The 14,086-nt window shown below is 40.0% G+C and overlaps 1 protein-coding gene across 1 annotated transcript; it reads right to left on the bottom strand.

Annotated features, from left to right (window-relative positions):
• Positions 1-350: 350 nt before the first annotated feature.
• prkaa1 (protein kinase, AMP-activated, alpha 1 catalytic subunit) lies at positions 351-10,874 on the bottom strand. Its single transcript, XM_076158669.1, has 9 exons — positions 10,665-10,874; positions 9,267-9,408; positions 7,523-7,616; positions 7,162-7,306; positions 6,091-6,178; positions 5,775-5,999; positions 5,164-5,683; positions 3,426-3,552; positions 351-3,138 (listed from the first exon to the last, which is right to left on the bottom strand). Exons 1-9 carry the CDS (start codon positions 10,759-10,761, stop codon positions 2,855-2,857), a joined length of 1,722 nt encoding a protein of 573 aa, XP_076014784.1. The 5' UTR covers positions 10,762-10,874; the 3' UTR covers positions 351-2,854.
• Between the last annotated feature and the right edge of the window lie 3,212 nt (positions 10,875-14,086).

Genomic DNA, 14,086 nt, shown 5'->3' with positions numbered 1-14,086 from the left:
ATGCTTTATACGCGTATGCCATTTCAATACATCAAAGTCATTTTCTAAAAATAAATAACAGCCTTTTTTTTAGATACGATATGGTCTGGTCTTTTATATTTGAAAACATTATACTAGAATGTGATCATATTCTTCTCAAACACACTTCATGACACAAAAACGACAGGTTCAGTTTCATCCACTAGATGACACTTGTTACATGTCACTTACTATACTTTTTTGCTACACTACATTTAAAATCGAACAAGTCGAACAAGGAGACTGCTTCATTTGTATTGCAAATTGCACGACTCATTACTTTTATCTTAAAGCAGCGGCAACACTGGAAACACACAGATGCTGTCCGTTCATAAACGAGTGCAATTTAGCTGTTTATTAGGCAGTTGTGTATACAAATGATTTCAACACTGTCCATGAGATATACATTGGTCATTCTGGTGGGGTCTCTTTACACACCAAACAAAAATAGAACAATTCTTTCAAGCTGTTTAAACAGACAGAATGGCGCTCCATTCTGCAGATTTACAACCTCCACACACTGACAAAAGGTCTTGGTGTCACACATACATATTTCCCACAAAATCCACCATTTATCCATCAAACCCATCACGGTCCTTCAAAACTGAAAATGTTTAGTTCTACAAAATATCTTCCAAAGACCATGGTGTGTTTCTGCACCATGGTTACTATATTCAATTCTAGTTCAAAACAGACACCACAGTCAAATATCAACTGAAGATTTTTGTGAAAAAGGAATGATCACAAATATTATCATTCTTGCCAATATTTGCTGTAGATTCATTACTTCTGTGGAATTTAAAATGGAGTTTGGTCTCTGAACTGATTTTAAATTCCAACACTGACAATGACCGACACCTCGTTCTAAAAAACAACTTCAAATATTTCGTATTTCTGTGAGAACATGTTAACATTTTTAACTTGTTTTAATACAGAATTGAGGACAAATCTGAGGATGAAGCTCCATCAAGTTGTGAGGAATGAAAGAGGCTACAGCAGTTACTGAGGTGTGCAGGCTTTGCCGAGAATATAATTATGTACTGCAAGTTCTTTTGATTTCACAGTTGATAATCCTATTTATTTTTGTAACACTAATCCTCATAATTTGTGGATCAGTGAATGAGAATGTTCCAACAGATGCCAAAAATTCTGACAAGCACTAAATTCCAACTTTTACTGATATAAAAACTGATTAACAGTACTGATAATAAGGCAGCCAACAAAAACAGATACTACTTAAGACTTTAAGACATCAAACAGTAAACAGAGGGTACATGTCACGTCCATGTTTAAAATACATGACTGTGAGTTTGGAAGTATAAGGTTCTGTGTGGCATTTTGAAAATTAAATTATCAATGAATTCATGAGATCTGAATGGTTGTTTTTTTTTGTATTTGTAAAAGAAATGACAGCTGGCCAGTGGGAGTTTATATTTCCAAGCTCACAAGTCTTCTGTATGAAAGTTTCAGGTTTTAACAGAATGTAAACTTTCCTTCAAAAGACAACCACTGAAGGAATGAATGTGTGGGTAATTCAAAATAAACCAAACATTTTGGATGTATTCACCTGCCAAAACACACCGTCCATGTACTGCATGTAGTGGCTACGACTCATTTTGAAATTGAGCCCCAAGCCCTATGTTTTTGTGATGGATTGGCAATAATAAACAGAATGTTGTCAAAAGGCATGTCACTTGGTCATAAGTCTCAAGTCTTAAATCTTAATGTGAAAAATAAGAAATAAGGAAAATACAACTAAAAAAAATCAAAGGCATGATTTTTAATGACACTGAAAATGATATATAGTATCTAGAAATTGACTGTCATGGCAAATACCTCTTGCTTAAGTAGTGAAAGCAGGCTATACTTATTTGAAAAGACAATCAAGTGTATCAGAATAACCGTGATTGCAGGAAGCAAAAACTGTGATATTGATTCAAAAACCAATACAAAAGAAAAATATACATCATCCAGCAATAGATCTTAACGCAAGGAATGCATTTCCAATATAACCTAGAGTCCCTCCACTTAAAGCAATAAAGCACTGATAAATATATTCAACCCTTTATATATAAAAATGTAGGGGATAGACAAATTTAAACATCTTTACAAGGACAAAACTATGGAAATTTAGTCTCCGACAACTGAATCAGATTTGTAAAAAATAAAACCAAACACAAATCGGACGAAGCGCTCTTATGTCCCGGACCAAAGCAGAAATGCAGGGCTCATTGCAAGTCTTCAGTCCAATGAGTGTTTTGGGTACGGTGACCCTCGTTATAGCCAGTGCAGCATCCTGATACATCTGCAACATGTCTCTGATCTCCACTTAGGAAAGGCGGAGCAGCAGGAAATAAGGAAAACTGTGCAAAAGTGCTTCCTGCATCCTAAACCTTTGCCACCCAGGTAGCCAAACCTCAACTTGTGGTTTCCTTCTCTGCAGGCAAAAGCTTGATCTTGTTCTCTGTACTAGAAAGCAGTGCTCACTGGCTACAGTACAGAAAATTCAGTGTAATCACTCAGGACTTACGCATATGTATGTATAGGTGGGACGTGGAAATTTTTTCTAATAAATTGATCAGGAAAGGTAAAGCCATCTCTTAAATATTGTTCTGTCATAACTATTAAGTCGGCTGTCATTCATCTTTCCAAATAATCTCCAACATTCTCTGCCAGCTCAGTATACACCCCATCTGTTTAGGGAACACCACCTGCATCAGTGCCATGGAACAATCACTTCATCCTCAACAGGGATGAATTGAGCCATGAATTGGTTGCATGCTTATTGCTATAAAGACACTCCGAGAGGAAAAAAGGCTAGCGATTGTTTTGCAAGCTATCGTGCAAGTAGTTTAATAAGGTTTGCGCACATCTCAAAGAACTCGATGGTGTGGCTTCCCGGTCGAGGTACAGACACGCTGTCGGCCCCTCCAGTCGAGTCGATGGATGAGGTCAGAGACGAAGCTAAGGAGCCCTCTGCAGCCTTGGGGGGGTGCACAGGTGTAGATGTCCCTGCAGCATCTGCCCCGTTTACATCGTTCTTAATGGTGTTGCGGTAGTTCCCTACTGACCCAGACCTATGTGGGGTAGCAGTCCCAGATTTTGTCTCCAACATATCGTCTGAGAAACAGAAGAGGACAAAAACAAACATACATTTCACCCCACATCTAGGATAAAGAATCAATGATAAAGTAGAAACTCGTCATTACATTATATAAAACCAAATGACTTTCTTTACAAAGTGAATTCACCCTAGCACCCCCCATAATGACATCAGGGTATCACGGGGCTTGCTATATCAGCCTCCCCCGCCCCTCCTGCCCAAATATAATAGTAACATATTAAGTACAAGTATGTATGTACAGAATTACTGAGTTGATGTAGAGCTATGTGTTGTATAAACTTACCGTCTATGCTACGGAAGTCGAGGAGGTAGGTTCTGCTGTCCACCTGGTAGAGCTGAAGGCTCATCTTGGTTTGCATCCCGGTAACCGGATTCTTCCTTCTCACGCGCAAATAATATGGATTCACAACCTGGAAGAGTTATGATGACTGAGTAAAGTAAGGCTACACCAACACTGACAGAAGTGCAAGACAAGTGACTTCTTACGTTCATTACAACCCATGTAGTATATTTAGACAGTGGTTCAGCTCATCGTCATCAACAAAGCATCAGATTTCAATGAGTTTTTGGTTTGGCATAGTCTTATGTAGGTTATCTCACCTTCAAAGTATACACATATATATATACACACACATATATGTACATATATACACATATACATACATATATATATACATATACACATATATATATATATATACATATACACATATATATACATATATACATACATACATATATATATACATACATACATACATATATATACATACATATGTATATATATATACATATATATATACACACACATATATATACATACATACATATATACACACATATATATACATATATACATACATACACACATATATATACATATATACATACATATATACATATATACATACATATATATATATATACATATATATATGTGTGTATAAATATATATATATGTGTATAAATATATATATATACATATATATATTGTTTGTTCTTCCCATGCTTTGTTCTCATTATTTTGCTTATTAAAACAAATCATTTCAGACCAAATGTAACACAGACCAATGTAGACAATGTTCTCATCTGCATATGCACTGGTATGTAACCGTGTATCTTTTTTACATATATATATATATAAATGGATAGTTTTTATATGTATATAAACATATATATACATATATGTATATATATACACGTATATATACACACATATATACACATGCATATATATACATACATATATGTGTATATATACATGCATATATATACACATATGTGTATGTGTATATATATGTACATATACATATATACATATAGGAAATTATCAATTCCCTTGAATGTTGACATTCAGATAATGTGGTTTAATTCAATTGGTACTTCATATGATTTACATATCATTCTAAAAATAAATCAAGCCTGGTTGGAAAGTGGACATTCCATTCTAAACTGTGCAGACTTGACCTAAAAAAGGAAAGTGGGCAAAAGTTTTACAATGTGCTTGTCACTGCTTTTTTTTTTTGCGGCTCCCCGACTGCCATTTATGCCACTAGCCAAGTCCATCCTCTAGTGTCCTTTCTCCAACATTTGCTTCTAGATTGGTAGGCATCACAGTAGGCCTGCTCTCTGCCTACAACAAAACTGTATACGATACTGGAGCTGATACAGGTCATTGTGAATGATTTTACGGACCACATAGTAGCAATTAAACATGCATGGAGCGACAAGTGATACCACATGTGGAAAAGAGTTTCTCTACCAGATGCTGTGATGAACCTCGACCATTCCTGGTATAGAGTAAAGAAAAACTTAAAGAGGTATTTGGTGAGACTGTGTCACAGCTCTGCTCTGATGTTTCACCTCAAAGGAAATAACATCCGAGCCATGGTGGGAAAACAAATATGGACTGGCTTGGTAGGATACATCAGCAGTGGGAAAACACATTTTAAATGCCGACCACATATGAAAAACCATGTTAGACCTTGTTTGTTTGTCCCTTCCTATTGACTTTGTCTTACCTTCCACTCATAATCCAGCTGTTTCATGGCACGGCACACTTCGGTCATGATGTCATTGGGCCTACTTTGACTGCGAATACCCAGGTGCCACTTGGCCCGTCTTACGCCCTGATGCTTAGACTTCTGGGGGTTTAATTCGTCCAGTGTGTGGCGAGGCCTGGGTGGGGTCTCCGCGACGAGGAAGGGGACGCGCTCTGGGTGAGGCCTGAGAACTCCGGAGACGGCCGCGCCGGAGGTGGTCAGGTGCTGGTCGTCTAGGAAAGAGTCAGGAGGGCTGGACGCCAAGTAGAAATCCTTGGCCTCGTTCATGATGCGACGGTTGTCAATGATGAGATGATACGCGACAGCCAATGGATCCTGATGGTTGCGACCGTATAGGCACGCCAGGACCTCCTCCTCTGTGCACTCAAACTTCTCGCATACCTCCTTGAGCGCCTCGTCGTCAATCATGTTGTTGCTGTAGGAGGGGTCCTCAGGGAACAAGTACTTAGGTAGGTCCTCTTTGAACCATTCATCCTCTCTGTAGGTAGAAATACAAACTCTATTAGTAAACTGATCAGGCACATAATCTAGACAAAAATGACTGAAAGTTGTACATCTCTCATGCTCACCTGATCTCTTTTATGGTGGCTCGTTTCATGGGGTCCACCTGCAGCATGTGCTTGAGCAGGCTGATTACTGAAGCGTTCAGATACTGTGGTGTAAAAAAGATCCCGTCACAGATCTTCTTGAAGAGCGTTGGCACATGGTCGTCGTCAAAGGGAAGTGTCCCACACAGCAAGGCGTACAAAATCACGCCGCTGCTCCAGATATCCACTTCTGGACCAGCATATAACCTGGATGAAATTGGTTAAGCGCAGCAAAGATAAGTTTGATTATGATACGAGACTTTCACACTTGAGCCGCATGACAACAAAATAGGGTTACCTTCCTGAAATGACCTCAGGAGCAGCATAATTTGGAGAACCACAGCTTGTGCGCAGGAACTCTCCATCTGACATCATGTTTGAGAGGCCTACACAACATTTTACAGTATTATTACGCATAATAGACAAAAATGTGCTCACTTCAAACAGCTGGCATATATTCTTACATTCCTGCAGCATCATCCTAGTCTTTGATTTAAGTTGCTGATGTCTGGCTGCATCACTAACTGAACAGTTCATATCTTTTCAAGAGATGTTAAGTTTGATAAGTGTGCACAATATTTTATGTGCGGCTAATGCAGTGTATACAAGTTTCCCAGAGACGACAATCAGTCATCCGTATTCGGCCATTTTGACTGTCTTTAACTTCTATTTTGACACAATAATGATGGCTAGATTACATAATGGTTTGCTTGATTCTGGTCAGTGGTATTACAAATACCAGGAAATTACAAAAAAAACACCATCAAATACAATCATTTGCATTTTCTCTTTCAGGCACATTCTGAGCTGCCCTTGCCACGAAACAAATGTGTTTATAGTCAACAAGCAGTGTCCTCTGCTAGTAACAATAACTTTCAGATACATTAGCATGTTAAATTTGAGTTTAGAAGCTGCGCAAGGCTATCTGCTCCTATTTTAAAAAGCACTAAGAATGCTCTTTCAGAATATAAGACCACACTGAGCACTTTGGCAAAGTGGATTAGGCTGAAATAAATATTCAGATAATAACTTCATCCAGTTATTTGGTTCATAGAGCATTATGAACCTGACTAAACCCAAGGGTGGTGTGTGGTTTTAAGTTTTAAAGGATATGTTTGGTTTTTAACCTAAGCTGCATTACAACCTTGTTTGCGCTTCATCCTAACTGTTCCAAGCACAAAGGCGTCCGCTTGTGTCCCATTGTTCTATCGGGGTGAGTAACAGTTTTATAGCCTCGTTATTTTTCCCCCTTGACCCGTTTTACCAATTTCTCAAAAATGCACAAGGTTAGGTTAAGCTGGTGCACAAACAATGTCGTAATAGGGCTTAAGTTAGGCTACAATATTACCCTTCAAGGGCTTCCACTTACCAAAGTCAGCAATCTTGGCATTCATGTGGGCATCAAGCAGAACATTCTCCGGCTTGAGGTCCCGGTGCACCACCATGTGCCGGTGACAGTAGTCGACTGCCGAGATAATCTGCTGGAACAGCCGTCGACTCTCTTTCTCATCCAACTGTCAAAGCAGAGAGCACATCCAGGTTCAGCAAACAGTCCCCATGTTGTGTTTCTGATAACTTTCCAAGGCAGTGGGACAGTTCAAAGTTTAACTGATCATAAGGACGCAATGACACCGAGCATAAAATATACAGTTATGCTCAGGTTTCCTCACTGACTTTTAACCGATGTTATCCAACATCTAAAGGAATCTTAGAGTATTATTGCATATTACCTTTCCATTTTTGCAGATGTAGTCAAACAGCTCTCCACCTGAGACATACTCCATCACCATGAAGATATCTGTTGGGGTGCTAATTACCTGATACCTGTAGAAATAACAAAGTTGAGGTTAAGTAACAACTGATATAACACTACTCAAATATGTTATGGGTGTTTACTGTCATCTTATTTATTGTATTTGTAATTATACATCAAGAAATGCCAAAAGTGAACAGATGAAACATTTCAATACGCAATCTGTCAGTAGTGACTCAAATGCATGGGGACATTTTGGCATATATTTTTGATTAGCTCATACTTGATTGAGAAACAGCAGTGCATCACAATTTGGGTTTAAGGCCCCACTTAGTGAATCGTCAAAAAGTCAACGAACACTGACTGTCGGCACTATAAGTCCAAGGCTCAACTGGAAAGTCTTACATCACAGAATCCACATTTCAACACATCACACAAACATCCACTCACATAAGGACGGACATGTGCGACTGTCATAATCAACATCAACAAGGTGAAAAGGGAATTTCAAAAGTGCAACATTAGAAGCTCTGTCATCTTTGTCATTCTTTCAATATGCTTAATGGTAAATATTCTCGGAGCACTTCTCACGGTTGACAATGTTGGCCCAAGTTTAACTTTAACCTTGGATGATATGCTTGTGCTTATGGCACATTCCTCTAAGCTTTATTCAATGCCGCGGTTAAACATTAACCTCAGACAGTCACTTCAAGACCTTACGCTGTATGCTTGCTTTTAGGTTACCAAAAATTATTGGGCAATGGAAGCATGTGAGCTCTGTTAAACACGCACAGTCACTACTTTCAATGACAGCCTGTGTTGTTTCATAATAAAATTAACACTGAAAGGAGAGAATTAATGGAGTAGAGTTAAATTTAGGGCACGCAATGGATCACCTAAAAATGCTGTACTTGGGTGAAGCAGTCGTGTTTACAGTTGCAGTTTACTCCAGATAGCTTCATTAAACATCTACAACACTAGATCAGTGTGCCGGGCGCAAAGCCTGAGCATGTAGGCAAAAAGCGGCAGCTCAAACACAAACAATTTGGCATTCATACGCAGGAATAATGTGGAGCTGATACTTCCACCCATTCAGCCACACCTCTAGGTCAGTTTAACGACTCCTTTACTGCAGCCGTGTGCTGTTGCTCAACACTATTGCCATGGTGTCAAAGCAACATCAGAGTATTGAGCGGGTCTCTTAATGATTTGTGACACTGTCTGGTTAGAAATATGCAGTTCAGCAATGACTCATTCTCAATCCTCCAGCAACCAATCTGCACTATTGTCTTATTTTAGATGCTCGGCTGCAGTGGCACAAACAAAACAAAACGTGGGCAATATGTTCGCATTGACAAAAACAAATGTAGACTTATTAGCATTTCAACAGGGCCAAACCCCAAAACCACGGTAGAAAGTCACACAGACCCACAAGTTATGTGACGCACACAACGTTGACACACATTTAGCATATAGTGATTTTACATATTTTTGTAACACTTAATAATTAAAAAAGGTCAAAAGAGGAAATAATTGCAAAACAGATACTAATTCATGAACTGCGAAGGACTTGAGGGAAAGAGATTAGATAGGACAGAAATGACCCTGGATGGATTCACTCTAAAACACATCATCTAAATCTCAGAATAGATCCCTGGGTGGCACAAATGCGGCGACAGGGGGATTACTCAACGGCAAACCGGGTGTCATCTAGGACTTACAGTTTAATTATGTGAGGGTGCCTGAAAAGCTTGAGGTTCTGGATCTCCCTGCGGATCTTCCCCACCACGTCCAAACTGCGGATCTTCTGCCTGTTCAATATCTTCACAGCGACTTGGTGTTTGGTTAGCTCATGTTGGCCCACTGCAAGAGAATGCATAAGACATTACACAAGAAAGCGCAATTTAAATAAGGAAGTATTGCATAAGCAACTAAATTCAGACTTTTGACCCTGTAGACCAAAATTAAGGGATGTAAAGCAAACGTGACCCACACAGCGTTGATGTAACAGACAGTAGCTTTGGATGAAGATTCTTACGGCAGAGAGGAAGGAGAATCATCTCACGCTGAATATGTTAAGTCTTCATCACAAACTGGTGCCACAACAGCTGCTTGGGGATGCACACGAAGATGATGAAGTACAAATGAAATGTTGTGTCATGTGTGTAAAAAACAAGTTTACGTGAGGGAACTCAGTAAATACCTGTTAATGAGTTAACAGTTATTAACCAAGTTGAGGAATATACTGACTGAGCCAAAATCCTTAAGCGCTCAAGCCCACTTCCAATATGAAAAGAGACTTACAGGGAATGACTCACTGGGAATCAGCCGACTGTGATCAGGGCGAGTGTGTGTTAGTCTTGTGTGAGTCTGTTTGGTTCAATCGAAGTAAATTAAGGCCTAAACATTTATTCATAGAAGACAACATTGTAGTGCCTGGTTTAAAAAACAACAACGGCAGTCTACAATTTAAGCTGGGAGAGCTTCTTTTTCAAACCATTTCAGTGCCTAAGGAAGCATCCGACATGGAAATGCAAGCAAATACATCCACATAGATTCACATGCACTTTGTGAGCGTGTTGCAAGCAAGCACCGCCCGCCGGACAGGTAATACACAGCTGTCCACTCACCCCCACAATACAAACAAACGCGCACCTTGTGAATACTTCTGTCTCCAATTAGTCTCTAACGTGGCGTGTAAACCTAGACTAAACCAGAGTAACCGACTAACTCGACTATTTATAAAGAAAAGGGGATAAAAAAAAAGGGAGAAATAGGAATGCTAACACCGCCCAGGGTTTACTTCCCGGTGGCTGTCTTGACAAGTGACTTATGGCTAATAGCTTTCACCGCAGCTAACCAATGCGTGTTAAACTAGATGTATATTTCATGTAAAGTAGCGTCGTAAAGCTGCGTTGCGCATTTGCCGCCCACTTCTACGCGTATAACGCAAGCGAAACATTCAACATTACTCGCAAACTATTCGCTAGCTAGACCGAGACAACAAGTGTTAGGGTTAGCGACATGTTAGCTTCGCTAGCCGCGGTGCTAGCCCCGCTTTCGTCTGGCTCGTTTTCAAGTTGGCACGACGCGCGGACGTCAAAGATGGTGGACCGTACCTTTAACTTTTCCGAACGTGCCCACTCCGAGTGTGTCTCCGAGAATGTAATGTCCAATTTTAACTCTTCCTTCATGCTTCTGTTTCTCCGTCGCCATCTTCCCGCAGTGGCCTTGCTGTGGAGGCTACCTAGCTGCGGGCAGAGACGGCCTCAGCTCGGCTGTGTGTGGCTCCGGCAGGCGGCTCTGATCACACACGGTGGGCGGTGCCTCGGCTGCTCTGCTGCCGCGGATGTGCGATTCGCCAGAGGGTGGAATGACGCGCTACGCTGCCCTCAAACGCTCTCTCCAGGAACTCCAGCTCCTCATTCAAATTCACTGCACAAAACAGCGATACAATTAATACAATAACGGAACTAAGTGTATACTCACACTCCGATCATGTCAGGACACGTTTTTAAAATTGTGTGCTGTTCCCATTGAAGAGACTGTTCCGATTAGACGTCATCAAAGTGGCCAATAGTCCCTGTAGAATGTAGTCACATAAGGACTCTTTTTTTTTTTTAGAATGAGCTTCTTCCTAAACTTTGGCAGCTGTTAATGAGAGAGGGTGAGGAGTATAAAACAAAGATTAAACTTCTGTCTTGCTTGGTCCAGACGCTCATGTACACATGTAGAACGCATATATTTGGTAAGAAGGAGAAGGGCACCATCTTGTGGATTTTTTGTGAAATGCAGTCTCGGGTCTCACCGCCTTAGTATGTACAAAGGTCACATTTCAAAATAAACAAATGAATGATAATGATGATGATTACAATCACATATTACGACTGATGTTTTGGGACAGTAATTTGTTGTTTGTGATGATGAAGGAAATATTGCTCGTCAAATGTTTTTTTTTTTATCATTATCCAGACAGGTGTGAGGATAACCTGGACTTTCACATAGTAGTAGTAGTAGTAGTGCAATTGCGGTCTGTCTCGCGGGCCGGATCGGCTCCCGGACTCAATAAGTGAAGTTGAATTTCCCCCACCTGATGATCTCCCACGCATTGAAAACAATGTAAAAAATAAAAATAGGAATACTTTGGAAATTAAAAACATGTGTCTGTTGGTTGTGTAGATGTGACGAGCACCATCCTTAGAATTGCTTCCAGCGACTGTCACTGTCAACAAGAGCCATTGTCAGGCGTCATTTCCCTGTCATGTTGGCTTTCTTAAATTGCTCCTGGGCACCTGCGAGGTGCAGCCCTCCTCACTCTGCATCTCTCTATCATCATCAACTTGTATGGACTGTGTGTTTCATGGGGTGTCCGCATGTTGTGTGTTTCCTAACCCGTGTACAAGTGATGCATGTAGAAAAATAACAACTGAGTGAGGCAACATAATACCCCCTAGGGGATCAAAAAAGTACCTTTCTATCTTTCTCTTCTTTCTTAGAGATAATAAATTGCCATAAGATTCATTTATACTATTTCCTACCTCAGCACTACCTTGCGTGTATCCTTGCACCATCCTGCTCACTTTAATGTGCAACAAAAAGGTGTATTAAAGTGTATAACTTTGTCTGTTTTGCATCAGCACAACAATAAATGTATTGCTGCTGGGATTCATGGGTAGACATCAGGCAATCATTAAATGAGTGGAAACGCTTAAACTCACCTGTAAGTGTACTCTAAACAACAAGTAGCTGTAATAATGGAAACCTTCCTTTCTCTTAGGCCCCATGGCAAAATGATCTCTGGCTACTTTCCTCTATGGTCCACAGTTATCATGACTGCGACACACACTTTCTAATACCCAACTTTTCTAATAATAATAAAACATTCTGAAAGGCAACCATTGACCATATTTTATAAATATAGTTTAATTCCTGGCTGTGTGCAGCTGAAACACTGAGGCAGACGGAGCCAAATCCACTGAATCACACGCCACATGACAGCACATCCTCAGCCAGATTATGAATACAATGTCAGAGTATAGGGAAAGATTGAAGTGTAGCTGGCGTATGTATGCTGTTTTCACAGAGATGTGGTCTAACATATGCAGAAAGAGGAAAGGGGAAACTTCTAATTCAATACATCGACCAATTGCATTCTTGCTCTGTTTATATAGTTGAGGTGGCAGAGTTGACATTTTCCAAGTTATTTTGACATTATGAGCTAATGCACTGTTTTTGCTTTGTGTCAGTGATGCTGCCCTTTCCCGGAAACCTTTTATTTTATGTCTCTGTTTTCACTCTACAGATCAGGTTTGTCTATTACAACAGAATGTAGTTTATAGATACCAAATGTTTCCTCCAGTTTTTTAGCCCCTGGCCCCGGTGCATTTTGGCAAAGTCTGAGGGCCGGATGGCGACACAGTTGGACCAAGAAAAGGTTTGATCTCACTCTTGCATTTGGCAGTGTAGCAAAAACTAAGACAAAATAAAAGATTTTAAGAGAGCCTGAGAGGAGAGGCTGAAGGAGAAGGATTCAATTTAACACAGTCTGTTGAAATGAAAATCAGGGTATAATCAGGGTATAATCTGATCAGTCGATAGCCTCAAAAGTTATGTTTAGCAATTTAGGGATAGTGAGAGTTGAATTACATTGTTTGCTATTAAGGTGACCAATAAGGATCAGGCAGGTAGTGCCGATCCCCTTGAGAAATTAAGGACTTCCAGCATCCCTGGGATTCAGTCTTACCCAGCATGATGAGCATAAATCTGCCAGTACACACACAATTTTGTCTCACAAAGCAAAGACAAACAAAGGAGCTTTTTTTTTGCTGCTGCTGCTGCAGGTATTTTGTTTCTTCCTTTCTTCATTGTGGCAGTGTGTCCTTCCTGGCGTGGAGGGGGTCAGATGGTGTTCCTTGAGTTCCTCAGGGTCTTTGGGGAAAGGAAAAGGGTGCAAATGGTGGAGTCATGATGAAGCCCAGACGCACAGACTCACTCACAGGCAGAGATAAGTCGAGGGGAAAGCAGGGGTTTGAGTTTCCTTTGATAGTGCAGTGAAAGCTGTAAAGAAAGAAAGAAAGAAAATGATAGCAGCCCAACACCAGACAGCTCTCCTGTCACTGTTCTAAGCAATTTCCTTTCTTATCCATCAGCATCTGCATCAGCTGCAAAACTAAGTACTTTAAGACTTTTGCGTAAGAAATTAAAGTGGTATGCTTCTAACAGCAATGCTGGAGATATGTTTTGTTTAAGTTCTTCAGTTGGCTGTCTCTCTAGTTTGCAAGGACCAACCAACAAATATACAGTCACTGCATGTTAAGACAAGATAAATTAAGATAAGACAAAAGTTTATTGGTTTATTCTTAAAATTTACCAGTCAGCCGTCATAAGCGTATGAGTATAAGCTTGTTAGGAAGTATAAAAAAGCTGAAACGTACCATGAAAGTCTATGTTCTTCATCTGAAAGTCTTGCATATTAGGTCTGTTTCAGTGCTTTGTGTGTAGTCTATCTATCATCATCTAATATAAATGCATATTACTATGA

The sequence above is a fragment of the Genypterus blacodes genome, unplaced genomic scaffold (genome assembly GCF_046128005.1).
Source record: "Genypterus blacodes isolate CSIRO-AG114 ecotype Tasmania unplaced genomic scaffold, CSIRO-AGI_Gbla_v1 ptg000085l_1, whole genome shotgun sequence".
Lineage (NCBI taxonomy): Eukaryota > Metazoa > Chordata > Actinopteri > Ophidiiformes > Ophidiidae > Genypterus > Genypterus blacodes.
Note: the sequence above shows the minus strand (reverse complement) of the source record. Positions and strands in the feature narration are given on the sequence as shown.

What these genes read in the sequence shown, in the direction of transcription:
- prkaa1 (XM_076158669.1), bottom strand. Translation starts at nt 10,761, where the DNA reads ATGGCGACGGAGAAACAGAAGCATGAAGGAAGAGTTAAAATTGGACAT. An exon ending in CACGTTCGGAAAAGTTAAAG is followed by an intron (nt 9,409 to 10,664) that starts GTACGGTCCACC and finishes ATTCTCTTGCAG; the next exon opens with TGGGCCAACATGAGCTAACC. An exon ending in CGACTTCCGTAGCATAGACG is followed by an intron (nt 3,139 to 3,425) that starts GTAAGTTTATAC and finishes TCTGTTTCTCAG; the next exon opens with ACGATATGTTGGAGACAAAA.